At 41.5% G+C, this 27,500-nt stretch overlaps 1 protein-coding gene across 1 annotated transcript in view; it reads left to right on the forward strand.

The window, feature by feature from the left end:
* The window catches only part of Dp (transcription factor Dp), a 42,565-nt gene extending 18,182 nt beyond the window's left edge, over window positions 1-24,383 (forward strand). The window contains exons 3-8 of the mRNA XM_086540221.1: window positions 15,504-15,591; window positions 18,016-18,173; window positions 18,289-18,572; window positions 19,066-19,234; window positions 19,475-19,747; window positions 21,834-24,383. Coding sequence (XP_086396347.1) covers window positions 15,504-15,591; window positions 18,016-18,173; window positions 18,289-18,572; window positions 19,066-19,234; window positions 19,475-19,747; window positions 21,834-22,118 — 1,257 coding nt within the window. The 3' untranslated portion in view covers window positions 22,119-24,383. The remainder of the gene's footprint in view (window positions 1-15,503; window positions 15,592-18,015; window positions 18,174-18,288; window positions 18,573-19,065; window positions 19,235-19,474; window positions 19,748-21,833) is intronic.
* The last annotated feature ends 3,117 nt before the right edge of the window (window positions 24,384-27,500 follow it).

The following is a 27,500-nucleotide window of genomic DNA, read 5'->3' on the forward strand; positions in this document are numbered from 1 at the left end:
GTTTTATTTTGATCGTTTCAGTCTTTCTTTTCCTTTTTTTCTGTTCCCTCGATTCGCCTTTCTATAAGACCTTTTACTTGTTGGTGTTCACTTTGCTCCCTTGGTTCCCTTTTCCATATCAGACATTGTGCTTGCGGGTGTTCCTACAAGGAAGTTGATGTTTGACCTTTCCGCACCACCCTTTTCTTTCAGATTTGCTTTAAGTCAACACGGCTTTTTCTTTCTTTCTTTTCTTCCCTGGCTCGTCCCCCGCCCCCTAGGCTCGCCCGAGGTTTCATCGTCCTAAGCTCTTTATTGCTGTATCAGTGTATTTCGCATTGTCTGCCTCTATTATGTTTGTTTGTCGTTTTCTCCGTTTCTCTACACTTTTTTATTTTATTTTGCTTGTTATTACTCCTTTTCTTTTTTTTTTCATTGCACATATCTTACTCTCCTATTATCTTCTTTTACAAACACCGACACAAGAGTATGTAGAGTATGCACTGCGAACCTTAGGCGGGAAAGTAGTACACGGGGAGAGGGAGGAAGGTTGGGAGAAGAAAGGGGGGTGGGATCCGCTCACGGTGACAGCCCAGTTGGCGATGACTGTGGTTGAGATTGTGGTGGGGGTTGTGTGGTACGGCGGCAGCAGCGACTCTGGCCTTGACTTTGACCCTGGACAGCACGCGAAAGGTTATTTGCTGGCGGTGGTGGTGGAGGAGGAGCAGGCAGCGGTGCAGGTGCAGTTGCAAGTGCAGCTGGTGGCGACGGTGGTTGATGGCGGATCCCGTGCCTGTGGGAGAGAGTTCTCGCTGTTACCTGAGGAGGAGGAGGAGCGAGAAGAGATCATGGTACTCGTGGCTGTCAATCTCACTTGTGTCTTCAGGTTGGCGGTCGCGTCCTCCCACCTTTTCTCTTTCCTTCTTCCTTCAGTCCTCACTCAGCCAGCTTTTCCCTTCCCTTCTCTTCTCTTGTCGCTTTTCCCTTCTTTGGATATTTTTACATCATCATCATGTCTTTGATTCGGGGACTGATATCAAACGGGACAAGGCTCGGGGAAAGTTCGCTCTCGTGTCGCCTCGATCTGGAGGTCACGAAATCGTGTCGACGTCCCGCCCACGCAACGATCACATTAAACATTTTACGGTGTCCTTTGAGTGCATGGCTCGAGGCGTGCAGGTCCCACGGGACCCCCGAATCCCCGAGCCTTGCAACTTCGCTCGCCGGGGAAACCAAACGCCGCTTTTGAAACCTCCGCCGTGCATCATGCATCCATCCCCCTGGGTGTTACGTCACCCTTTTTGTCTGTGTGGTCTTTCAGTGACTCTTACTCTTCGTTTAAGGCGAGCGAGCGGGCGAGCTCTAGAGAAAGCAAGAGGATGCCGGGGTTCCCTTCGGCTTTCTTCCCGGCTGAACCTGGAACGAGAGAAAGATATCCTGCTGAACGAGCATAAGTGAAGGAACGGGTGTGTGCGCGTCGGAAGGAGCATAGTAGATAGGGGCACACATGTTAATGGATTAGGAGCTGTTTGGGGGTTCTTATATTGGTCTGTGAGATATTGATGCGACACCTTTACGTGTGATATTTTATGTGATTCTTGACCCTAAGGCAGTGGGTGTCCTTGGTAACTTGGTGGCTCTCTCTCCACTCTCCTTTTCTCCCCTCCCCCCTCCCCCTCCCCCTCTTAATTATTGTTCTTATGCTGATAGGATCATATTCGTTCCATACCGCCCCCCCCCCCCTGTATAAACTGGCGGAGAATCGGTGCTGCCGATTTATCTTCTTTTCCTCCTTTTCTTTTCCTTCTTTTCTCGCCCTTCTCACCTTTTCTCCTCTTTTGCATCTTTTCTGCTTCCCTCTTCCTCCTCCTCCTCTTTCACCGCTCTTGCTTCTCTCCTTTCCTTCTCTTTTTTTCTGCTCTCCCGTTTCTCTCCTCCTCCACCTCCCCCTCATTCTCCGACGACGCTTCGACGTGTTCCGTCGGGTGCCTTGAACCCAGGGGGCTCCTTCTCGAAGTGACCAGGGTGTCGTCGATGTCGACTCGGCGCTCTCGTCGTCCGCTGCGATTTCTGGAATGCTGGGAGGGAGGCGAGGGGACAGGAAATATATTGCCGTTTTTTTATGACGAAGTAGTGTGACTCGAGGTAATTTGATACTTGATTGTTTGTCAATATGAATTGAGGGGGAGGGCATAGCTTGTGGAGTTTTATTTTATTTTTTTTATTTTTTTGTGCTTGTGGTTGAGTTAGTATGTCTTGTTGGAAATGGAAGAATTCCCGTTTCTTGTTTTGTTTTGGTGCGCGCGCGCTTGTGTCTGTCTGTGTTTTGTTCTTGGTAGGTCTAAATTGGGATGGCGTGAGTGACCGGAAGAATATGTTGACCGATTTTTTATTTGTATTGTTTCTCTTCCTTTCGTCTCGTCTTGTTACCTGTCGTTCTCCTCTCAATCCCTTCCACCTCACTGAATTCAGGAGGTGGAAGGAGAAAATATAAAATCTGCCACCAGGGCATAGTTTCTGATGCTAGACAGGGGGGAGGGGTATTATGAGAAGTAAAGGAGACGAAAAAAGTTTGTAATCGGTTGTAAGATGTTTCTCTCTCTCTCTCTCTCTCTCTCTCTCTCTCTCTCTCTCTCTCTCTCTCTCTCTCTCTCTCTCTCTCTCTCTCTCTCTCTCTCTCTCTCGTCACCACACCTTGACGACCCGATATGGCGAGCTGTCATCCCCTCCTATTGCACTTTGTTCACGTCTATTTATGTCTTTTATGTCCGCCCTTGTACTGGTGTCAGATCTCTCTCTCTCTCTCTCTCTCTCTCTCTCTCTCTCTCTCTCTCTCTTTCTCTCTTTCGTAGGAAAAGGAGAAATATTTCGAAATGGACACACTCCAGACCCGAAGGTCATTACTCAGCTCAGAGCGTTTGTGACTAACAATTCAAGTGCAGTATCCAGGCGCGTCCCGCACACATTCGCACGCGCGCGCGCATGCAGACACTTATATACACATGCACACACATGCACAGCTGCTCTCTCTGCCACTGCCACGCCTCCAGAATCACCTCCTCCGTCACCTCCGACTCCTATCGCCACGACGATCAAGTTCATCGCCTCAGCCATAAACCGAGCACTAGGACTGGCGTTTCATTTATATCATCGGCGAAGAGGGAGTTCCTATCGTTATCTTTAGCATAACATCGCCTTTGATCTATTCAGCAAGAGCACTTCATCGTCACCACGCAAGCTATACACAAGCTGTCCACAGAAGGAAGCGAATGCACACACAAACACGCGCACACATATGCAGACACACATGCATACGTATACCCCCATAACAAACACGCACACACGCGTACACATTGCGCGCGCACATGCTCGTGCAGACCCACATGCACATGCACACCCACTCTCACACTCGCTCATTAACTCTCCTCTCTCTCCTCCCACGTCTTCCCCTGCCTTCCGTCCATCGTTCTGCTCTGTCTCTTTTCCCTGTTTTCTCACCCCCTTCATGTCTCTCCCACTCCCCTCCCACTCCCACTCCCACTACGTACCCAACACTCCAGCCGCCACCCATCTACTTCCTCACTTCCGTCCCTCAACACCTGTTTCCTCTTAGGGCTGGAACCTTTTGTCCCCCCCCCCCCTTTTCCTTCCTCTTCTATACCTTCCCGTCTGTCGATGTTTTTTCTTTTTTTTTTACACTTCCCCTCTCCTTTTCTGGTTTCTTTCTCCATCTCATTCCTCTACCATAACACATACACACATTCTCTCTCTCTCTCTCTCTCTGTATGTATGTCAGATTGATTATAGTGTGCAATTTTAGTGGGTATTTTTATTTTTTCAATAACTAATAAACACGTGGTTCCTCGTCTTACTGTTCGTTAATGAGCATGCACGTTCATATTAGCTAGAGAATTAGATGGCGGAAACTGGACGGGATACGATTTCCATCCTTGTCCTAATTATTATTATTATTTGTATTTTCTCTTACTTCGATATTTCTGTTTTCTTCCATCTGGCTTATGAAATATATAACAATAGGTCATAGCGACGGCGATTTCGTACAGCGTTCTGTATGATAGATGTGTGTGTGTGTGTGTGTGTGTGTCTAGGGATTTATTAATTCAGGCCTATATGCATTCTTCCCAAATGTATGACCAGTGGTATCTTTATTTTCTCTCGCCCTGTTTCCAAACGACCGCGTGCGCGACAAATCTGTTTACGTGATTTGCGTTGTGTATCGGTACCGCTTCATCGCCCCAGCTGATATTCCACACTCGAGAGGAGAGACTAAAGTGTGATGAAGTACAGTGCACACGTGAGGGTTGTGTGTGGACGTAGAGCTAAACGTGGAGGCTTGGTTGCCGCTCGGGTTTTGCAGTGTGGGAGAGAGGGGGGGGAAGAGAGGTAGGGAGGGAGTGTGTGGAAGTAGGAGAAAGAGAGAGACAGATGGAGGGACAGAGAGACTGACACTACCTTCTGTACACCCGAGACTTCATTGCTTTTCCTTGTTGCTGTGGTTGCATCTAAGTTTAGGAGATGCGAAAAGCAGGACACCGTGCGCTTCTATCCTCTTCAGTATGCAGAGGGGACGCTTTCGACAAGATATTCATTCCTCCGTGGAATTTAGACATTGTAAACGGTATTCTATTAACTCGGAAAATAAGTGAATATACAGGAGCACTACTATCCTCTCTTTTTTCTTCTTTTTTTGAACTACCATCGTTTTTAATGGTAGTTATAGTTGTAACTTCAGCTGACGGCACTCGGCCTCACGTAAGCATGGAAAGTGATTATCGGCAACGGGGTGAAATGCTCTCAGATTCGTCCCCCATGTTCAGCGGGTCGAGAATTTTATTACGTTCACTTTCTCTTGTATAACATTTTAATTTTCCATTTAAGCAAATTATTTGGTAATGCCCCTTACCCTATTTTTTTAACATAGTCTTTCAGTCAGACCCTTTCGATTGAAGATGGAAAAACTATTATAAGCTCGCCAAATCAACCGCGTACCCCCCACTCTTTCCCACCCCTCCCCCTCCCTCCCTCCGTCCCTGCATCCCTCTGTCTATCTCCCCCCATCCCTCTCCCCTCTTTCTACCTCCCCCCTCTCTCTTCTCTCTCTCTCTCTCTCCTCTCTTTCTCCCATCTCTCTCTGACACGCCCCCCTCACTCCTCTCCCTCTCTCTCGTTATTAATTAAATGGAAGTGGCATCATTAACCCGCAAAGCTTTCTGATTTTAACAATGCCCTTCGAAATGCAGGCACTATCAGGAGAGAGCGGATACATACACGTAAATACGTACATATATACATACATACATGCATACATATAAAGGAAAAAGAAAGAGGGATAGATATAAGAAATATCCATACATCAAACAAAATTTACCTCGATGTGTGTGTGTGTGCTTGTTAATAATCGGATCGCTTTTTGACTGCCATTTAAAGCAAACTCCAAAGGCGCATACACGAGAAGAGACATTCCCGTGTCTCGTAAATTAGTGTGTAATGCGAGCTGTAGAGGGTGTGGAGAGAGAGGAAGGGAGAGGGCCATCCTTCCCACGTGGGTTAGGATACTTTATTGCACCCCGTTAGCCGCACCCTATCTCGTTCTCGTTCAAGTTCTCTCCCTCTCTCTCTCTCTCTCCCTCTCTCCCTCTCTCCCTCTCTCCCTCTCTCTCTCTCTCTCTCTCCCTCTCCCTCTCCCTCTCTCTCTCTCTCTCCCTCCCTCCCTCCCTCCCTCCCTCCCTCCCTCCCTCCCTCCCTCTCTCCCTCTCTCTCTCTTCCCCCCTTTCTCTCCCTCTTTTCCCCCCCTCTCTCCCCCTCGCCCGTTCTCTCTCTCTCCTTTCTCCCTCTCTCTCCTCTCTCCCTTCTCCCTCCCTCCCTCCCTCCCCCCCTCCCCTCTCCCTCCCCCTTTCTCTCCCTCTCTTCCCCCTCGCCCGTTCTCTCTCAATTTCCTGTGTTCCCTATCTTCCTATTCTCCCATTCTAACCATCCCTCCCTCGACACCCCCCCCCTCCCCCTATTCCCCCGTCTCCCCATTTCCCTTCATCCTTCCTCTCTCCCTTGATCTCCCCGTTTCTCCTCCTCGATGCCCCCTTTTTCCTCCTTTCCTCTCCTCTTTTTCTCTTGTATTAAGCACATTTGCGAAACGGCGTTGGTTCCCAGAAACAGGGCAGGAGCGACAGTGACAATGACAGACGATTCCACAGGTGTGGGAGGGTGGCGTGGCTGGTTGAGGGAGGTGATTACACGTGCAGGTGTTGCTGTGGCCATTATCCACGTTCTAGGCGTGTTGTTTGAGAGCTTGCACATCCTCCTGCCCACCTGCTGCCGCCTGCCCTTGCCCCCCCCCCCCCTCTCTCTCTCTCTCTCTCTCTCTCTCTCTCTCTCTCTCTCTCTCTCTCTCTCTCTCTCTCTCTCTCTCTCTTTCTTTCTTTCCCTCCTTTTCTTTTCTCACATTTTTTTATATTATATGCCTTTTCCCCTCTATCTTCGTTCATTTGATCCTATGTAGTCTCCCATGGATCATGTCACTTTTTTTTTTTTAACAAGAAATCCTCAAGAACGGCAGTGGAGGCGAAGTGCGAAATCATACTGACACACTTTATGGTCACGTGTTAATTGTTTACTTATGAAGCAAGAAAACAAGAGGGAGAAAGAGAGAACAAATTGCATGTGAAGATTCAAGAAAAATGTTACCACGCCTTCGGAAGGAGACTGGGTCGAATAGGTGAACTTTGGATATGCACTAAGCGAGATATGAGTTTAGAGGCGTGTTTGCAATTGTAGTGGGGGGTAGGGGCTTCCTTGACGTATACTACAGGTTCCTTCGTTGCTATAGCGACAACCAAGCAGCTTACCCAAGCTATCACTCGCGAGGTGGTGGCTGTAGCCCTAGTAAAAGAAAATAATGGAAGGCGATATTAGTCTTAAGTCCCAGCAGAGAAGAGAGAGTGAGAGAGGGAGGGAGGAAGGGTGGGGATAGCGGTTGCTTGTCATTTCCCTTATCTCAGGCTTAAATCTAAGTGAGAAATTAATCTTAAGAAACTCCACCACATCATTTAAGTCATGCTCTTATGATACTCAAAACAAGACAGAGTTCAGGGGAATAAAAAAGAGATAAGCTCACGATTAAAGAGTGATACACCTTTTGATTAGACTCCGAGAAGGAACTTGGAGATGGAATTCTGTAGGAAGCAAGACACAAACCACCGACCCGTGAAAAAAATGCAGTGCGAGACGTACAGAACCACAGTGGACGTCAATAGAGAGAGAAAGCGACAGAGTAGATCGTTGACCATCTACCTAACCCTTTAGTAAAGGAAGGAAGGAAGGAAATGAAGAAATTCCCCTTCAGAAGGAAGAGAGGAAGGAAGGAGGGAAACAGGAAAACTCAGGCCTAATGATTACGTCCCAGTAAACTCATGGGCTTCATGATCGCCACCAATACTCGCTAGATATTTCGTCTCAACACCTTTTTCTTTCTTTCTTTTTTTATTGATTCTAAGAAGGGTCACACCAGATTGCGAAATGTTTTGATAGTCTTGCGACCAAAAGTCTAGAGAAGGTTTGCTTTTCATCTATTATTTTTATGTAATATGCTTGCCCAAGAATTCATTTCAAGGAAAACAATTGATACGTATTCAATAGTGTCGCAATGGGAGTGTCATTTCCCCCGCACTTGCATACCAATATCAAGGTCAGTAACTACCTCCTTGTCCACAACTAGTCCAATAAATTCAGTCACCTCGGTTAAAGTAAAAATCATTAAATGTTATGAATACGAAATTAAAGATATAACTAACAGCCGTTTTCCTTGTTATAGCTACAGTAGGCGATAACAGTGATGGATGACGAGGCCCATCGGTACACTAACCTCGCTCGGGCTCCTTTTCCGCCGCAAGCATTCGCGTAAGACAGGAACAAACAAATCTAAACACAAGCCAAACAAAATGACATATTGCTCAAATTACTCATTGATCCCCCCCACCCACCTAAACTGATACTCTCACACCTAGAAATAAAACCGCCAAACTAAATATAGCGCACATGTTGTTAGTCTATTCATGCGCACGACGATGAATGACATGCCCCTAGCCTTTATACTAGGCGAGCCCAATGGGAAAGGTCTGTAATTATTTGTAAGCCTTTTAGCAAGTCGGTCATTCACGCTTAGACATTTAAGCACCTTTAAGAGTATAGATATTTTCAGAGACATCACTCATTGAAATGTATAATCTTAATTGGATGATATATATTGGAAATGTGCGCGTGTGTGTGCTCGCATTATACTGTTAATAACATTTCGACTGGGTGAAGATTTGAGGGGGGGGGGGGCATTGAGGCAACGACATACTACTGCAGGAGGCGTGGTGGCAACACTGGTCTAGACCCTGGGGACGAGCAGACGGCTTAAGCTCCAGGTGAGAGTGCAAGGATATTGAAGTATTTTCGATTAGCTATATAAAAAAAAACATGCTTGAGGAATCAATAGGTAGTCATTTATAAAGTCTATGGCCTGTCCCTCTCAGGGAGACACATGATCGTCCTAACATCGGGTAATCTTACAATATTTATACAAACAGATGTACCCCTCCGCCCCCCTCCCCCCATGGCATCAATGAATTTTCATTTCATTTTTTCCATTTATATCACTCATCTTGCCTTTATGTCCTCCCGGGTTTTCTCCATTGTGCACTCATTCACCGGAGTATGAACTCCCCAGTTGATAATGACGAGGGAGACTAATCGAAGGGAAAGGACTTTGCCTTTCGAGCCACTAGGAGAAGAGGTGGCTAAGAAGAGTTTGCACATGTGTGAGAAAATGGGCGGTATTTGGTTCAGGAGGGAGGGCATAGGGTATGGAGGGATAGTGTCGGTTTGGGGGACGGGATGGAGTCAGGGGGAATGACCACCGCCGTTACACGACTCTACGACCATACCCTCCCTTCCTCCCTCCGTCCCTCCCTCTCTCTCCCGACCAGCTAACCCTCAACCCCTGTCCTCCCCTTACCCCAGCCTCTCCTGACTTAAATTCCTCTGAGACTACTGTATCGGGACCTTTAATACGAGATTCTTCTCTGTAACCCATTGTTGGGGCTCGAGTATGGGGAGCGGGGACCGAGGAGGAGGGGGGGGAGGGGGAGAAGGAAAGGAGGATGGGGTGCGTGTAATTGTCCCGTATCTCTCGTCTCATTTCACTGGTCCCTTTAGAGAATTAAGATCTATTCAGTTTCCCACGCTGATTAATCTTTATACGTTTTTTCCTCCTATTTTCTTTTTGTTGTCTCATTAGATGAGGAAGAATGGGAATACATTCTTAAGAAAGAGACTAGCAAGTTGACAGCTAAACTAAGGAGAGGGAAATTGCTAAGAGCGTTGGCTCTTAAAGATGCTCAAACCGTCTAGATGTCTGTCTGAAACTAGTAAAAAGGCACAATGCACACGTTCATACAATGCGACCGTCGAATCAAGCCTCGTTTTATTATCGACTAGCATGACTTGATTAAAAAGGAAGAGGAACAAAGGCTTTCAATTATGGCAAGATGTATAAAGCCCGTGTGCTATTTTCCTAGAAACATGTTTTTTCAGTCTTCGTAAAGTGGATGGGGGAAAATGCATTTATTTCTCCCTACACTTACTTTCCATATGCAGCCTGCCCTCCTGCTCCCTGCTTTTTGGGAACAGGCAATAAAGTGAGGGAGACAGGGCAGGCGGTAGGGGAAGGGGAGAAGGGAGAATGTGTATATGTATCCGGCAATAAATCTATCAAGATGCCTCTGCTTTTACTCTTTCTACGCAGTGGAGAAATTCGGTAGGTACGTGCATTGTGTGTATGTATATGTATGTGTGTGGGCTCACGCATATACGTCACTCGTTTATTAATGTAAGAATACCAGTCGCAAATATGAAGAAATGAAAGAGAGAGAGAGAGAGAGAGAGAGAGAGAGAGAGAGAGAGAGAGAGAGAGAGAGAGAGAGAGTGGAAGCGAGAACGCAAATTGTCAGAGTGTGGGTGAGGGGGATAAAAACCACAGGCAGGCAGTCAGGCAGGAAGTGTCATGAGGGGTTGGAAATAACGGGAGAGGGTGAAGCGGGGACATAATGAAGGGGCACGGAATGAGAAAAGGAAGTAAAGCGCAATAGAATTTGAGATGGGACAGGAAGACCAGGAAGAGAGATGGGAAAAGGCGAAAAGGCTGGGTCGAGAAGCAGAGTGGGAGTTTTTGCGGTTTACTGAACTTCCCGGACGTTGAGTTTGAGAAAGAGATTGGGTCTCAATTAGTGCCAGGCCATTCGTATGTTAGAAATCATATTCTGTGCATTTTTCCGAATTAATTTATTTGGCCGGCCTCTCTGACTAATGTGCGTTAAAGCCGACTTGACCTATATATACATTTTTTTTTAACTATGCTCAAAGGGAGATCTGTTGCTGTAAATAAATTAAACCACGTCCTTTGATGTAAGAACATTTTGATTTTTCGTTTGCGCGAAGGGTGGTATACTAGTATTAAAGAAAACAACTACAATTACTTGTCACTTCAGGAAAGTACGTGATCAGTGGTTTTGACTTTTAAGTCTTCCGTGGAAGTTTTCAAAAAATCACTTATTTATCATCATCATCCTCTCCCACCCCCATCCCCACCCCAATCTAAAACTTTTCAAAGTACTAGCAAACAACATCAGGGGAAGTGAGGCGCAGATTTCTTTGAGCTCGGAGTACTTACTGCCAAGTGCCGTTTACTTTTGGGGTGGTGTTACCCAGTCATTGTTACGTAATAAAAGCGATGCCATTTTTAAAGGGGGATATGTTTTTGCATTTGCTGTTGTATGGAATGTGTGTTACAGACTCCGTATGCGACGAGAAGAAAATGTCGATTGGTTTCACAGGAAGAAAGAAGTGAATAATAAGATATAAAAGGAGAGGAGAGAATAATAAAAGTGGGTAAGCACTCAAGGTGACTTCATATAAATAGTCGTAATTCATTCTGGCAAGGAAGGGCCTTCATCTTACGAAATGTGTGAAGCTTCGGTCGCGTTTCTTCTTTCTTCTTGATATACTGTATCTTATTTTCTGGCCGTGAAGTGTGAAATCTTACATGCGTGTCTGTGCACGGTTTCTGTATCACGCCGAGACACGCAAGGCTTGTGCTCGTGCGTCTGTGACACGGTACCAGCGTATGTACAAACAACGGCGAGCCACATATTCTAATTCAGATCATTGTTGACAGTTGTAATGTAATCAAGCGCTGCGCTTTGTCAATTAAAAAGATTGACATACCAGGCCGAATATGGCCCGGTAATGGAGGGGGAAGAGTTGGGAAATAGGTGGAGAAAACGGACAGAATTGAGAGAGAGATAGAGATAGAGATTGACTGACTGATGACTGGGAATAGAGATATAAATGGAGAGGATACCGGCTGAATGAAATCCTGGAGGAGATAGTTCCCGAAATATGATGAGAGAAATGCAGAGAAAGGAGAGGTAAGGGAGAGGAGTATTAGAAGAGAGAGAGAAAGAAATAAGGAATGAAGTGGGAGGAGTATAGTGAGGGAGGGAGAGCAAGCGAGTTGGAAATAAGTAAACCCTTTTTGCTTTCCGTCGCCACAATTGGAAAGCGCACTGGGGTAGCAAGATCCTGTTGACACATACTTTGACGGCGTAAAGGGACTCGCTTGTTAGTAATATGAATCGATCAGAGAACATGAAGGGAAGGCATAATTTATCAACTTCACTCCCGACTTCACGTGTTCGCATGTGATGAACGGCTGGCTGATCAGGTTGCGTCTATTTTCACTCTCGGGTTGTATATTTCATTGAGGGATATACACATGTCCTTTCTTTTGTCGTTTGAGGTATAGTATAGTCATTGTGAAATACAAGAGCAACTGACTGAACTACGTCTTAATTTGTCTGTAGATGAAAATCTGTATTGCTAGGATGGAGAGGCAGAAAAAAAATCATAGCTTTGTCATTTCAATTTTAAAAGAGCCGTTGTGAGGGTAGAGAGTGGAAGCAAATGTTTGTAAAGGAGGCATCACAACATAAAGCACTTCTCATGTTTCCATCAACGTATGTTTGTGCCCCCCCCCCTCTCTCTCTCTCTCTCTCTCTCTTTCTATATATATATATATATATATATATATATATATATATATATATATATATATATATATATATATATATAAAATACACACACACACACACACACACACACACACGCATATGATACACAGGTATATACACGTACATGTATACGTACACGCACGCGCTTATACTTGTACAATCGCACATGTATAATATACACTTATGGAATGTATAAAACATGCATGTAACATTTAACCGCTTTCTTTTGCATCTATGATACATATAGAGAGAGACTCGGCAATAAATTGGTCACATTTACCATTACGCCACAAGAGATCAATTACGAAAGCGCTATTATTTCACGAGTGTCGCGCCAAGTCTTTTGCGCAATGGAAATGAAATTCATACGCCGTGTCTTTTCACTGAAGTTCCGAATAGACATTTAAACATTGAAGAGTAGTGACTTCCATGTGTACTACATACACGGAACGATCAAATACAAATCCTATAATTAAAAGAATACGAAAATTACTTGAAATTCCTATTTGTGTATAGACGACATGGTCAGCGTTTGAAGCAAAGGTTAAAACCGCAGGAGGAGGGAGACTAGGTGGCTCGGGTAACAGGTACTTAGATAGTGGCTTTAGTGGGCAGGGCGGCGGTACAGGGTTGTAAAGGAAGTATAGTATGAAAGCGGGTAGACAGGTAGGCGGACAAGCAGTCAAGACAGCAAGCTGTTTTAGAGCAGGAGGAACAATAACATGGTATATATTTTTTATGTGGATCTGAACCACTAGGACTTTCGGAACCGAGCTACTCTCAATTCTATCATGATCATAACGCGATGTTTATGTTTTTATTCATTCCTTGTTCTTTTGTCGATGCCTGCTCGTTCTACCCACTTCCAATTGACATTTGGAAAGGACGGTGTTGGCGGGCAGGCCTTGTTGGATGTGTGTGTGCCGCTTGGTGTGTAACATTTTTAACGTGAAGGTCACACACAACGCCCTGCCTTTGCCTCTCAGGGAGACATGCATGGGGGCCCGCTGGAAGGTTGTCTTCGTCTCACATCTGGAAGATAAATTGAACATTTGAGTTTGTTTTCATTTATGATTTTGTTGCCAGTTATATCCAAGTGTGTTTTTAGGAGACGCTTTTTTTTACGTTACGTTGTAGGGTAGGGTGTACTTTACCCGATCTTGGTTTCGTTCAAATGGTGTTAAAAACCGTTGGATACCCATATGGTTAATGCTGAATCTTGAGCAACCGGTAGGCAGGCAGGCAAGAAACCCTCTTAAGTCTTCACCAGCCACTTGTGACCTGGGAACTAGTACGCAGATGAAACCAACTGACTGCACTGGCGCCAGATACTGTGTAAGTTTTCTTCGCTGAACGATCTGTCCTTCCGTCTTCCTTGGGTGTGTTTTGGTACAAGGGGCATCCTTTGACAGTAGAGATCCCCCTCTCCCCCACCCTTTTATCCTTAGCTGCAAAGGCAATGCGCACGATTGTGTGTGGGCCTTTTAAACCGGGCCGTGTGCGTATTTATCCCATCCGTGTACGTGTGGGCAGCCGGTATTGAAGACCCCTGAGGTAGATCAGTTTGGAATTGTGTGGCGGTTGTTTACTGATCGGAGGGTCGGTTTTGAGACGATTAGTCTGTCCGCTAGGACTTACGTTTTAGATATATAATCTATAATGTCAATGATATCTGGCAGTTTAAATTTCCAGAATGTTGAAACAGCTGATAGTTGGTGTAGAACGTTTTATCGGGGCTCGGGGTCTACTATATCGGGGTTACTGTGGACAGATGATGTACCGGTCACGAGTGTTTTGGTTGGATTTAAAAATGGCGTTGGCGCACACGAGGACATTGTTGGTATGTACTGCGCATCATGGTCAGTTCCCGAAAACATAAAAAGAAGTGCTTACATAAAGAAGACTCGTGAATGACATCTATTTTTATCATTCAGTATCGGCTGTTTGAAATTTGAGATTGTTTGACCCCCACCCTCCCCCCAACAGACAAGCGCGAAGCAGGATATGCAGGGGCGAGGGAGAGGGAGAGGGGGGGGGGGGCGGTGTGAAGGCGGTGGAGGCTTGGTTGGGGGGAGGAGGAGGAGGTGGGGGGGAATCATCTGGTCGCGCAGTAGTGTTTCTCAGCTCGGAAGCATTTCATGTTTTATTTTTACTCCTCACATACATGTTATTTGGCTTGCAGTTCTTCTGCCTATTGTGAGACGATCGTTTTCTCTTCGAACGCATGCAAATATGATCAAAATTAGGAGAGAAGCGTAGGAAAACAGGTAGCTGTTGTGGTGAGAAACCCTACTACGAAAAGCGCGGGAATGCGGAGCTTCGCGGGAAAAACGGACTTGAGCCACAGCGAGCGAGTGAGAGAGAGAGAGAGAGCGAGAGCGAGCGAGAGGGAAGGAAGTTGGGCCAAGCTTAGCTGTGACAGTTCTCGAGACGCCCAGTCTATATTTTTTTGAGTGTGAAATTCGTTTTATAACCGTTCTCTCGGGTGTTTGTGCGTTATTTGAAGATGTGACTTAATGCTGGAAAAGAACTGAAAGGACGCTTCGAGAAATGCTTTTGCTGAGCGTGAATTCGTAACATGAACGTGACGCTTGCTAGGCCTACCTTTACCGGACTCGGCTTGTGTGAATGACCGGATTGTCACGTTGAATTTGCGTCTTCGTAACAACCAAAGAAATTCTACCTCTACTCCAATCTGCCGTTGCCAAAGATCATAGAACACTTATTTATTCGACATACGTAGTGATAAACTTTATTTATTGATTGATTTTATTTATTAAACGCCAAATTTGAAAGAAAAATGGAAGCTATGGCCTTGAAGAATGAAGCCGAGTTCCTCCTTAGTGAGTACGACACCTTTGGCGATCTTTGGGGCGAGATCGAGAATATCACGCCCAACCTGCAAGACCCAAGCCACACGCCCGCGGCCACCACCCACTACATCGTCAGCTCGCAACCTGTGGGGGGGAGTAGCTACCTCCCGTCCCACGCCAAGTACAGCTATGGGCGTGCTGCGGGCGGCGGGGTTACTGCGCCCTCACGCCACCAATCTCAGCCTTTGCACTGGCCCAATGCCGGGGTCAACTTGGGTCAGGTAAGCCACGTCCGGTGCCATGGGGAAGGGAGGGGGGGGGCAAGGCACTCAGATGCGGGTCGTAAGTGACGGGGTAAACCTTATTCGTTTCCTTCACGCTTCTAGTGAAGTGAAGCTGGTGTGTATTGGCGAGGCGCCGTGATGGCTCCATACATGAGTGATTCAAGTTGTGTGTACGTGAGTGTACGAATGCGATAGCAGATTAACCAAGAAGCTTTTGCCGATGTAGTTATCACAGAGCATTGACGCTGATCTCGCATTTTCCCGTTCTCCCGTTCTCACAGTGTCTCTTCTCCCACCAGGGCCAGACGGTGCTGCAGACGAGCAAACTCCCGAGCGGCCAGATCATCGCCATCCCTGCCAAGCAAGGGCTCAATGTCCAGAACATTCGTGAGTATTGGTCGTATCTGGTGATGACGAGGGTACCGATGATGATAAAAAGTGTGTGTGTCATGATCCGGTAACTGGTTCTACAGAGCTACTTTGAATACTAAGTTCATCTCGATTAGCTAAGTTGTCCCTTTTTACTTTTTTTTACGTACAATACTCTATGCCAATGCTTGATAGATTCGTTCGACTTCCCTTTTCTAAGGGCTGTGCGGTGCAATCCATTCTCGGCTGCGAAGGAAATTTACACATCCATCACTTTCTCTCGTGAGATATTTTCCAAATGTTGCCTTCCACGTTTCGCATTTTAAAATTAAACTCTAGCTAAACCAAAATGGTGAGCGTATAACCCCAAGTCTGATTTAATTACAGAAACAAAATTCATAAAGTTAAAATCATCTGCTTGACCCATCTCCCCTCTTACTGTAATTAAATTTCCGACACATCAAAAGGAAAAACATTCTCGATTTGTTCTGCTGCGCGTGTGAATTATTATTCGTGTGTTGATTTGAGGATCGGGCGGTTGTTATGGAAACGGGGGTCGAGGGCGAGTTGGCGAGTCGAGTGATAATTGCAGGGATTAAGTCTGCGCAGAGCCATATTTGAGATTTCGGGGTCGAGAAAAGGGCATAGTCGGCGCTGTGTGACCTTGAAAGAGAGGGAGCACTTGGAATTTGGAAAGCTAAACACTATACAAAAGATGATTGGAAATGAGTCGGCTTAGTCGTAAATTCAAATAACCAAAAGATGGAGAGGAGGATATCGAAGCTTTGGCCATTTTTCGAATAAACCTATTTTGTGGATATTTTTTTAGCCATTCTATCACCACGGTCGAGTGGTATTGGCATTCATGTGGGAGTTAGTGATTTTCAGGATAGTCTTGGGAGAGGAGTTTGGGTTAGCCGGATTTAAAGGTCAGGGTTGTTGGATGACCGCAGCACCTCAGGTCAGGCTAGGTCAAGGGAAACAGTTACGGAGGGTGAAGGGTCAGGTCAAATCTTAATTAGTGGATGATGACCTGGACTTTGCGAGGAGGAAATACGGCGGATAGTGGTTGATCGGGTTCAGTTGCTGATTTTTAAAGCGATGTTGTAAAATATGTCTGAAGAAATATAATTTAGGCAGTCTATTGTTAAGCTCCGTAAAGGACGTCCATTGCACAGCTACATGTTTTCGCAATAGTTTCGTAATTCAGGAACGTTAGAACCATTAACAGATGATCATATTTAATTCCATTAGCGCACTAATGCAGAAGTTTTCGCCAAAGCATTAGCAAACACAAAACACAATGCGTGGCCTTGAAGCTAAGTGACCATGAAGTCACACCTCAGCCCTTGCAGTCTCGATTTCGCCTCTAGAGGGTCGTAACTCGCCCACCTTGCTATTTTCGGCCGTGATCGTGCTTTTCGTATTTTCCCCTGTTTCTTTTAACTCCCTCGTGCCTTTCACGCTATCCATCGTTCTTTCCCCCCCCCCCTCGCTCTTCACGCGGGGCGAGCTAGTTGCAACATCAGTTTTATTTATCTCGTTGTGCTTGACCGTTTTCTCGGGGACGTGATTCTGTTGCGCGTAGATGACCAATATTTATGAATCGCCGGTTATGTATCATAATATATGAATTGATACAGGGATCATAATTTCAAAAGAAGGGACGGAAAGATATAACAGTGTGTCATATCATAATGGGTTTTAGATAGCAATTCTGTTACCTATTATGGATTATTAATTATTGATAACCAGATATTGGAGAACATGATCATATTTGTTTAATAAAGGCTATTTCAATAACATTAATTGTTGATAAACATTGTGTGAAGAATACATACTGCAATTTCATGGTAAGAAAACATTTAGTTTACTTGACATTCAGACCTGAAATTACTCCTTCTGTAAGCAATTAAATAATTTTTTTGGTGATTTTGCATCAAACTTTTAGCTTTTCTGGAAGAAATATCTGAGGATTTTTGCAAAGGGAGAGAATTTTGTAGAGACTATACATATTTTGAATAACATGTCTGTTATACTATATCTGAGGATCAAACTCTGTAGAAACTTTGTACCATAACTAAAATAAGTTGATAATGAAGTAGATTAATCATGAGGAACTTTGGAACAATTGAATACAGGTGCAGTCAAAAACTAAAATTATTCATGTTAGAGTTATCCTTTTAAGGGGACCAACCTTTTAGATATGAGGCAGCCATTCTCTTTGCTTTAATAGGGAAGACATGTAGGTAGTGTAAATGTTAGACCATCTCCTGAGAGAATATTAGTAGAATATAACTTTGATTTTGGTGTAAAAGTTACCTTTCATCTTTATGGTTTAGTCTTAAGATTGCTTAAATTTTTGGATTGTATCAGTAGGAAAGTCTCAACAAAGGTGTTTGTGTATTTATTCCATTTTTTCATATATGTATAAATATATAGGTGGAAACCAGGTGATGGTACCTGTAAACAGTGTGCAGATGAAGTCTCCACTAAGAAGTGTGGATCAGCAGCACACAGGGATAACAGGAAGATCATCCCTGACTACTTCGCCTGTTGTCATTCGAACTCAAACTGGATCACTCACTGCAAACCCAGTGGTTAGTGTTTGTAGTATTTTTTTATTTTCTCGAATTCTCTGAACCTAGATCTAAAATCAGTTTTAGAAATGTTCTAGCTTTTGATTGTTACCGTATTCCACTCTTCCCTGGCTAGACTCTCCAAACTTCTCAGACAACGCAACCACAAATTCTTCAGCAGCAGCAACAGCAGCACCATCACCATCATCATCAACAACAACAACAACATCAGCAGCAACAGCAGCAGCAGCAGCAACAGCAACAACCACCTCCACCTTTGCAACCTCAGCAGCAACAGCAGCAGCATAGTACCCAAGCCGTGGGAGCTACACCACCCAAAAGTCTAATCACAACTCCAATATTAGATCACAGCGGTGCGCGGAAGAGACATGACTTTGACTTTGATTATGGAGTTGAGAGGTATTTAACTAGATTTGTATTTGTATAATTTGAGTATTTCATTTTTATTCTGTGTGACACTATTTCTCTCTTCCAAAATCTCTCTTTAGAAAGTTAGTTTTGTTTTAGTTATGCTGAACTCTGCATTTCTATGAGAAAAAACAGTCACAATCTATTTATCTATCTGTATCTATCAGACATGCAGACATAGAAGCTAGATATAGTACGACACATCTATAAGGCCCTGATAGGGGGAACTTCAAAGTAGTTTTTAACAATAGAAGCCAGAGTAAAATAATTGAAAGTGAAAATTAGATTCTTTAAGTCGATGAATACAAATTCTACAGACCACTAGACCTAGAGTTGAACGGGTTCAAGTCCTCTTTAAAATGCAATGTATATGAAAGGTGCATTACATCATACATATGAATACAGGTACTATACATGTGACCCTTGGTTTTATGTTGCGTTTCTTCTCTTTTTGTGCTTCATCCTGTATCGTTTCCAATTTCAGTAAGCGCAGGAAGAGTGAGAAGGGCGGTAAAGGCTTGCGACACTTTTCAATGAAGGTTTGCGAAAAGGTGAAGGCGAAGGGCACAACTTCTTACAATGAGGTAGCAGATGAACTGGTGTCTGAATTTACAGATCCTTCCCGATGTGCATCACCTTCAGATGGTGCCAATGTAGGTTGAATTAATTTCCACTGTGTGACTATGGAGCCTGTTTTGTTTTTGTTATTTTTTATTATTATTATATTATTATTATTATTAAGTATATGCATTGGTATTACTGATTATGTATTACCTACTCAGATTATAAAGCTTGTTTAGCAGCAGCATCAATATTATAGTTACTATTGATTTGATTTTAAACCTATTGTATCATACTTATTACAGCATCATTTATCACATTATTTTTTCCAGTATGACCAGAAGAATATCCGACGCCGGGTATATGATGCACTGAATGTCTTGATGGCCATGAACATTATAAGCAAGGAGAAGAAAGAAATCCGCTGGCTTGGCCTCCCCACAAACTCTGCTCAAGAGTGCCGCAAGTTGGAACAGGAAAGACATAAACGCGTGGAACGTATTAAGCTGAAGACGCAGCAGCTTCAGGATCTCATATTACAGGTATGGGCCTCAAGTGGTTATTGGTCTTTAAAATATCATTATTGTTTATTATCAATATTATTATGATTATATTATCATTACTATAAACAATGTAAGAAGCAATATTAGCTGTCTTCACTTGTTAATGCTCTCTTTTTATCAAATTAAATTTGATGATAAAAATATCTTGCGCTCCATAGAAGATGATTTAACCCATTGGTTGCTGTTTTGATAAAATACGTATACAGTCATATGGCGGGTTTATGTTGTATGGCACAGTGCCATCCGCGTTTACGGTCTTTGTTGCCTTGACAGCAAATCATGCCATCAGCTATCAATGGGTTAAAAGGGAATTTTATTACATAATTTTTTATTTATTTAATATTGAATGTAACTTGATCCTTGAAATTAGAAACAAGTATGGAATAAGATCCAAGAAGGCTGAAAGAACTTTTCAAGAAAGAATCTGTTAAAACGGTGTATCCAAAGAACGCATCATGACCATTTACCAATATCAAATTCTAATCACCAGTTTGTAATACTTTAAAATCACAAGTCACAATACTGCTCAATTTTCTAAAATTTTAAATTAAAAAAGTTAAAATTTATTATAACAATTTACAAGAACAATTTAAACACTAAATTTTAATAACAAGTAATAGTATGGCATATTATGTTTAATTTTTTAAATTGTACAGTTTAAAAAAATATAATTATAACTAGATAAATTTGATTATTTGTACAGTTTTGACTTTGTGCCTTATAATTGTTAGTTATAATAATGTAATATGTTTAAAATTTTTTTGTTTCCCTTCATGCATAGTTCTTATTAAAAATGATTCTTAAATTTGATCATTCTGTCTTTTTTTTTTTTTTTTTTTTTCTTTCTTTTTCTTTTTCTTCCTTTGTTTTTTTTTTCTTTTCTTTCTTTTTCTCTTTTTCTTTCTTAATTTTCTTTCCTTTTCTTTTATTTCTTTTTTTTCTTTTCTTTTTATTATTTTTATATATATTTTTTTTCCTTTTCTTTTTAATTTATTTTATATATTTATTTAAATTCTCTATACCTTTTTCATTTATTTTTGATTTAATTTATTTTTTTGATTTAGATTTATTATTTTTATTATTTTTTTTTTTTTTTTATATTGAAAGAATTGAATTTTTTTTTTATTTTTTTATTTATTTTTTTATCTATTTATTTATTTTATTTTTTTTTTTATATATTTTTATAAATTTTATTTTTATTTTGCTTTTTTTTTTTTAGTGTTGATAAAAAAACACCCCTTTGCTAGCTTTACAATGAAAAAAAAGTTGTTACCCACCACAACAAAAAAAGTATACAGTTTTTTGAAATAAAAAACTTAAAGGTGTGTACCATGCTGTTTTGTAGTAGCACTTTTTGTTCACCATAATATTTGCTTTTCCATTTTTTTGAATTTTTAATTTTTTAATTTTTTTTGAAATAACTGATCAACTTTCTTGCTTTGAGTTTTGTTTTGAAATCCATATTGTAGTTTGAAATTTTTGATGATTGATGATTGGTTTTGAAGTTAAGTTGGTGGATTTTTTGTGATTGTGTGTTTTTTTGATGTTTTTTTGTTTTTTTTTTTGTTTTTTTTTTGTTTTTTGTACATTTTTGATTTTGTTTTGTATTTTTTTTAGCTTTTACTTATAGAAACCTTTAAATAATGAAAAATGAAGTGAAATGAAAGCAATGTGAAACCTCTGCTACAGAAAGTACTGACTTGCAAAATGAGCTGCTGTTAAATTTTTTTGTTGTTTGTTTTTTTTATGTTTGCACTTACAGGTCTAGAGATTTTAACACTTCTTTTGTCAAAAGTCAATTACAGGTCTAGAGAAGCCCATGGAATCAAAATTGGATTTGGAGACCAAATGAGTTAAAGGTAAAAAAATAAAGTTAAAAGGTAGTTTGTTTGTGTTTTGAAATTTTTGAATTATGTAGATTATAACCTGTATATATATATATATTATTAAATATATATATATATATATATATATATATATATATATATATATATATATATAATATATATATATATATATATATATATATGTTCTCATTTTTATTGCTTTTAATTTGAATATAAAATTATTTAAATGATTTTTTCCCCAAGATTAAACCATTTTTCTGCCAGCATTATTATCAGTATAACCCAAACTTTCAGATTTAGCGGAGGGTAATCACGAGCCCAAGCTGAATCTCCGTGAGGACCTGAGCGTCCTCGGTGGGGAACTATATGGGGAGGAGGACATCGAGGTGGGGGGCATGACTCGCAGTGTAAGTGGTGGTGCAAGCAGTGGGATGGGGGTCATATCTCGCCACTCCTCCCTAATTTCCCTCCAACACGAGCACCGACCGGACTCTGCCTCCCCGTCCTCCTTTGGCGACGAAGAAGATGAAGACATGCTGGACGACTCTGATGGCGACATAAGTTAATTGGAGGAGCGAGTGCGACGTCGTCTAGGATGGACAAAGGGGTGAACACCAGATGGGCTTTAACAATAAGAAAGGGTATTTAACATAGGAAGTGTTATTGTGTGTGAGAAGTGCAAAGGAATTTTTGATGGTTGAAGGTCAGATCATGGCCAGTGAAGTGAATTTATTATTGTTTTATTTTATTACTATGTCTTTAAGTTGTGTGTAGGCCTACTTCAAAAGTAGCCAAGTCAAAGAGACAGTGTGAAATATTTTTTACTACGACATGAAAACTCTTGGATGGTGAATCAACCAGAGATGTTGGTTACAAGAATCATTAGAATGAGATGTGAGTGGAGTGAAGTGTTCTTACCCTCCCAGTGTTTGGGAATGGCTGCAGCGGTTCCTGAGGCTTATCTCAAAGGACAGATGTAATAGGGGTTGCTGAAGATCCATCAGAAAGAGGTGCTTGGTTGAATACATCAAAAGAGGAGCAAATGGGAACATACAGCCCACCAGTTGCTGTTGGCTGTAGAAGCAAAACCATTTATCTCTCAAGTGTTGGTTATTTCTTATGGCAGGGAAGTAGTTGAGGTAAAGCATGGAATGACCAGAGGGTCCGTCTCAGCCTTGGGATTCAGTACAAAGTGAAGTACAATTTGTACTACTGCATCTCTAGTGGCATAGACTTTTCTGTGACTTTGGACTGTTTATATGCAATGTTACTTCTTAAATTGAAATGTGAAATTTTTATAATGAAAAGTTATGCTGTTTGAAAAGATGTGTTTACTCTGGGAGATATGCAGAAAATCTAATCAACCTATCCTTATTTTTAAGGAAATATCCATTTTTCTTATTGTCCATTGCGTTGAACATCTTTATTTTCTTGAATATCAGAATATGATAGCATGGTCATAAATCAAATTTGATTATCAATCAAAATCTGGCCTAATCCATTTTTTAACTGCTCTATATCCCAGAGTGTACTGTCTTGAATCACAAATAAGGTAAATGAATTGTTCCAATGGTGAAGTGTCCAAAAAAATACAAACCATTGAGACCTTATGGTATGCCATTGGTGATATTTAAACATGTTGGCATCATGAACAGCAACCGTTTAAGACTACAAAGTGAGTTTATTTTTGTGAACGAGAAGAGTATATGTGTAAGAGAGGTTTCTTCCTCTAGGCCAGAAAGACATGTAAATAGTGTTTCCAATTAGCTCATTGAGCCTTGATAACATGAAGAATGTCATCTAAGGTGCTTGTGGTGTGAGCAGGGACTGTGGTCCTGTCGAGGATATTTTTTTATATTGTTTTACATACTTCCTCAAAGTGCAGGAGCAAGTCTGGCACTGCCACAGGGTCATGTTCGCTGCCCCCAGACACAGGTGCCCAAATTAAAAGTTTTTGTGCTTTCATCGAACCACTTAATGGTCTCTTCAACACAATTTCTCTTGAATACAAAATTGTGTATAGTACAAATTGTTTAGATAGGAGCATTGATATTTCTCTCATTCCCAAATGCAATTAATTCACAAAGAGGGAAATGCTGCCTGCCTGCCACTGTTATGAGTGAAGAGGAATCTGTCAGAGGCCTATTTATTTGGTCAGAATAGTTAAAGAGTCTGTTTTGCAATTTGTGCCATAGCTGGGGTACAAAATGATAGTTTAGAACAATGACGGCAGTATTTAACTATCTTGTGCATGCTTGGAAGTACTTTTGATATAGTTTGATTAAGAATGATAAGTTAATGAACTAATTTCTGTAAATTATGCAAATATATATATGTAAATTCCACTTTATTGCAAGCTTAATTGTTTGTTAAACTTTTGGACTTTATGATCTTCATTTTGTTTGAACTTGTTCAGTGCACCAGTGTGATATCTTCAATGTTATAATTTTATAGAGCCATCAACTAATACATCCTTTCATTAGTGTCAACAACTAGAACTAATGATATATTTAACTGTATTTGACCAAATGCACAGGCCTAGAAAGACAGCTCCCCGGTGTATTATTTTCCCAGAGTTGGAACTAGACTCTAATTCCCGCATTCAATGCAGCATGAATTTTTTTCATTTTTTTATTGAAAATTCATTTCGTAAGGGAATGTTGGATTTAGTTGTCTATTGATCCAAGGATACTTGATGTGAAAGTGTGCGAGTGTGTGTTATGTACACATTAGATTCTGCACTGAACGATCCCTATTCATGTCTTCACACAAAGTCTTTAAGGATCACATTGTAACATGTTGAGGAAATAGACGGTTTTTCTTTAACTAAACGTTTTTTTTTTACCTTTATTGATATTGTTTACTGTTATATCCTGGGACCATCATATATATCAAAGAGGAAGCAAATGTTCTTCAGCCGGTATGCATATTGACCATTATTTTTATTCGGACAGTGATGGCATATAAGCCTAAATGTTTGAGTTAGGCCTAAACTCAACCCGATCACCTTGCCTTGGACACACCCTTCCCAAGCCTTTGAAATATCACAAAATCACTAAAATCAACATGCTTTCCTCCTACAAACCGTGAAGGGTACCATGTATCAAATCGACATTTTAATCAGCTAAGTAAGTTTACAGATGAGATATTGCAAGTTTTATTGTAAGTAGTAGCTTGGCGTGTATATAGTATGATCATTTCAGGTAAATGGTCAATTAACACAGAGTTCTTAAGTTTGGTCGTTAATGATGCAAAGTGTCAGGTGATAATCAAAAGTAAATGCACACTTTAGGAGCAGGTGCATTTGTTATAGGGATAACGTTATTTTTTAAATTGTATCATAAAGTTCAAGGAAAGGGGTGAGTTTGTGTGCACATTCGCGTGTGTGCTTAATTGAATGAACATTACTAGATAATTTTGTATATTAGAAAAATAAATATTCCTCCAACATCAGAAATATGGAGACCTTGGAAATGAAAGGTGTGCTAGGATAAGGTACGGGAAAATATCCTTACAGCAGAGGTGCTAATGAGAAATTCAACCACTAGACAATATTTCTTTGATGAATCAAATATCTTAACATGTAATGATAACTTAGAAAATCAGGATGAGACAAATAAACCCAGCCTTTTGTCTGCACATTGCAAAAAAAAAACACTTCCTTGAAATAACAAGTTTTTTTTTTCTTACTTCACTTCAGCGAGCCAGCCGTTGCGAAAATGTATGCCATATTTTTTCGCACTTGCCCTAGGAGTTCCTTGTTTGCCATTTGCTTAAACAACTCGAGGAAGAATCGCCCCACGAGATGGCTTTTAAGACGCGGGCGAGGGATGCTCTTGTGGCTGTAATTCAAAATTTTGACTACTTGTTAATGAGATTCAACATGTGAAGATAATTTTTTTTTTCTTTTTTTCTATTCAAGTTAAGAAAACTTTGCGTTATTATATAATGTGTGTTTGCAAACTTGGAAAACGCTAGCCTGTATGGAGAGCATCCTGTAGCATGTCTCATATCATTTCGTTATAAAAAAACACAGGATGTCAAGGAGAAAAAACACAAGATAGGGAGCGGGAATCATATCTCCCAGTCACGCCATTTATCAAAGGATTGCAATTAATCAGTTAATGCTATGACTTTGATCACGCAAGTAGCTACCCACACCCCACCCACACATACGTTTGGTTGCTAGTCTTCCCTATTGTAAATACACTTTATCATTGTGACAGTCCTCATTGTTCATGCTGCTATTTATGTTAATATTTACAACATGAATAATATTTCTTATTAAAAAATGCCACGATTTTGATTGCTCTACATTCGTTTTTTTCCGACATCTCTTAAACAAAATAATCCTTTCCTTCAAATGTTACGGAAAATTACGACGGAATAATAAACCTGCCACTTATTCCCAAGAAGAGAAACGGAAATTCAGATACCACTTAAAAATAAAGGGGATTCCTACAATTTCCTCAGATGGATCCAAGGCAGGAAAACGCCCTCCACCACACAACATGAATCTTTACTGTAGTTAAAAATCAAACGAACTAGAAATCGTCAGCAATATTAATAAAGATTATCCAATAGGAATGTGTTATTACTCGAAAACAATCACAATTATGGAAGCCATTGCATGTTGAAGACGGTCGTAATTACTACCATCGTGACTCAGGGGAAGGGTGGGAACATTTTTTTGCGGAATTTTTCTTTTCAATTCGTAAATCTGTGCTGTAGATGTCGAACTATACACACCATATCATGTTTACCTTGTAGGTAACGGGTGGTATGTATGTATGTATGCATGTATATTCCTTGGACTACCTGGCTGGTCCGAACGTTAGCTTGCAATCATTGGTTTTGTCATAGAGTTTTTAAATTCTATAACTAAGATTTGATGGGGACATATATTTAGTAAAAATTATCTGTGTATTTCGAACAAATTCCCAAAATGGTAGCTTTGCCTCAGAAACAAGTTTTTGAAAGCGAAAAGTGGCGTGTTAAATGTTGCCAGTGAATCACATATTTCATAGGTTTCGGAGAGAGTCTTCTAAAAGGCTTAGTTTGGTAAAACCGGACAGATAGGACAGTGACGTCTTTTATTAAACAAGGACACTAAAACGTACTTGCATGATAAGCTTTGGACTTTTTTTGTTGTTCACTGCGAGGTGACGTTAATTTCCATCATCTGCCCAATAAACATCAGGATTTTTTAAGACTGCGACGGTCCCTAAACGCAAGCACCCCCAGCGGTTAAGCCCTTGTTGGAACAACCAAGGAAAGTATCAAATTTAATGAAAATGCCGATAACTTGTGACCAAATTATTTAATTGATTGAAGAAATAACAAACGGAAAAGAAAATATGAAAGGGCTTGTGTCAGGAAGTGCTGGCTCATGAGAGAGTGCCAACGAATTTTGACTCGATCTGAGATTGGTCCCTACCCAACGCAGTGCCCAGCTACGTCAGTAACCGCCAGGCGACAGTGGAAACACGAGCTTGGACGGCGCTCGATCTGCCGACCACGGGGATGCGAGACCGGCGCGCTACCACTGTAGTAGTCTGACGGCTTGTAGGATAGCCATGCACATGCTGATAAAGATGCATGGTCAGAGTTGTAGGAGAGTTTGGGCTAAGGTCCGGCAGCAAGAAGGGAGGCGCAGAAGAGTAAGGAGGAAGGTGTAGCGCCAGGGCACACTTTCATTAGCGAATAAACCCATCTCGTGCAAAATACCTTGCCCTTTTTTTTCTTTTTTTACCAACATACAATCCCCATTTTGAAATATATGATTTAACACAAATATTAATTCTGATCTAAATAGTGTTGGGACGACACAGTACTAATAAAGATCATAATAAAAATCTCAGTAACCGTTTTTTATTAATTCAAAACAAAGATTTACCTGGAGAGGTACCGCAAAGGTGACACAGACAAGCAACAAGCAGGTCGAAATC

This window comes from Penaeus japonicus, unplaced genomic scaffold, assembly GCF_977035675.1.
Source record: "Penaeus japonicus unplaced genomic scaffold, GWHDUDI00000001_assembly GWHDUDI00000009, whole genome shotgun sequence".
In the NCBI taxonomy this organism is placed as follows: Eukaryota; Metazoa; Arthropoda; class Malacostraca; order Decapoda; family Penaeidae; genus Penaeus; species Penaeus japonicus.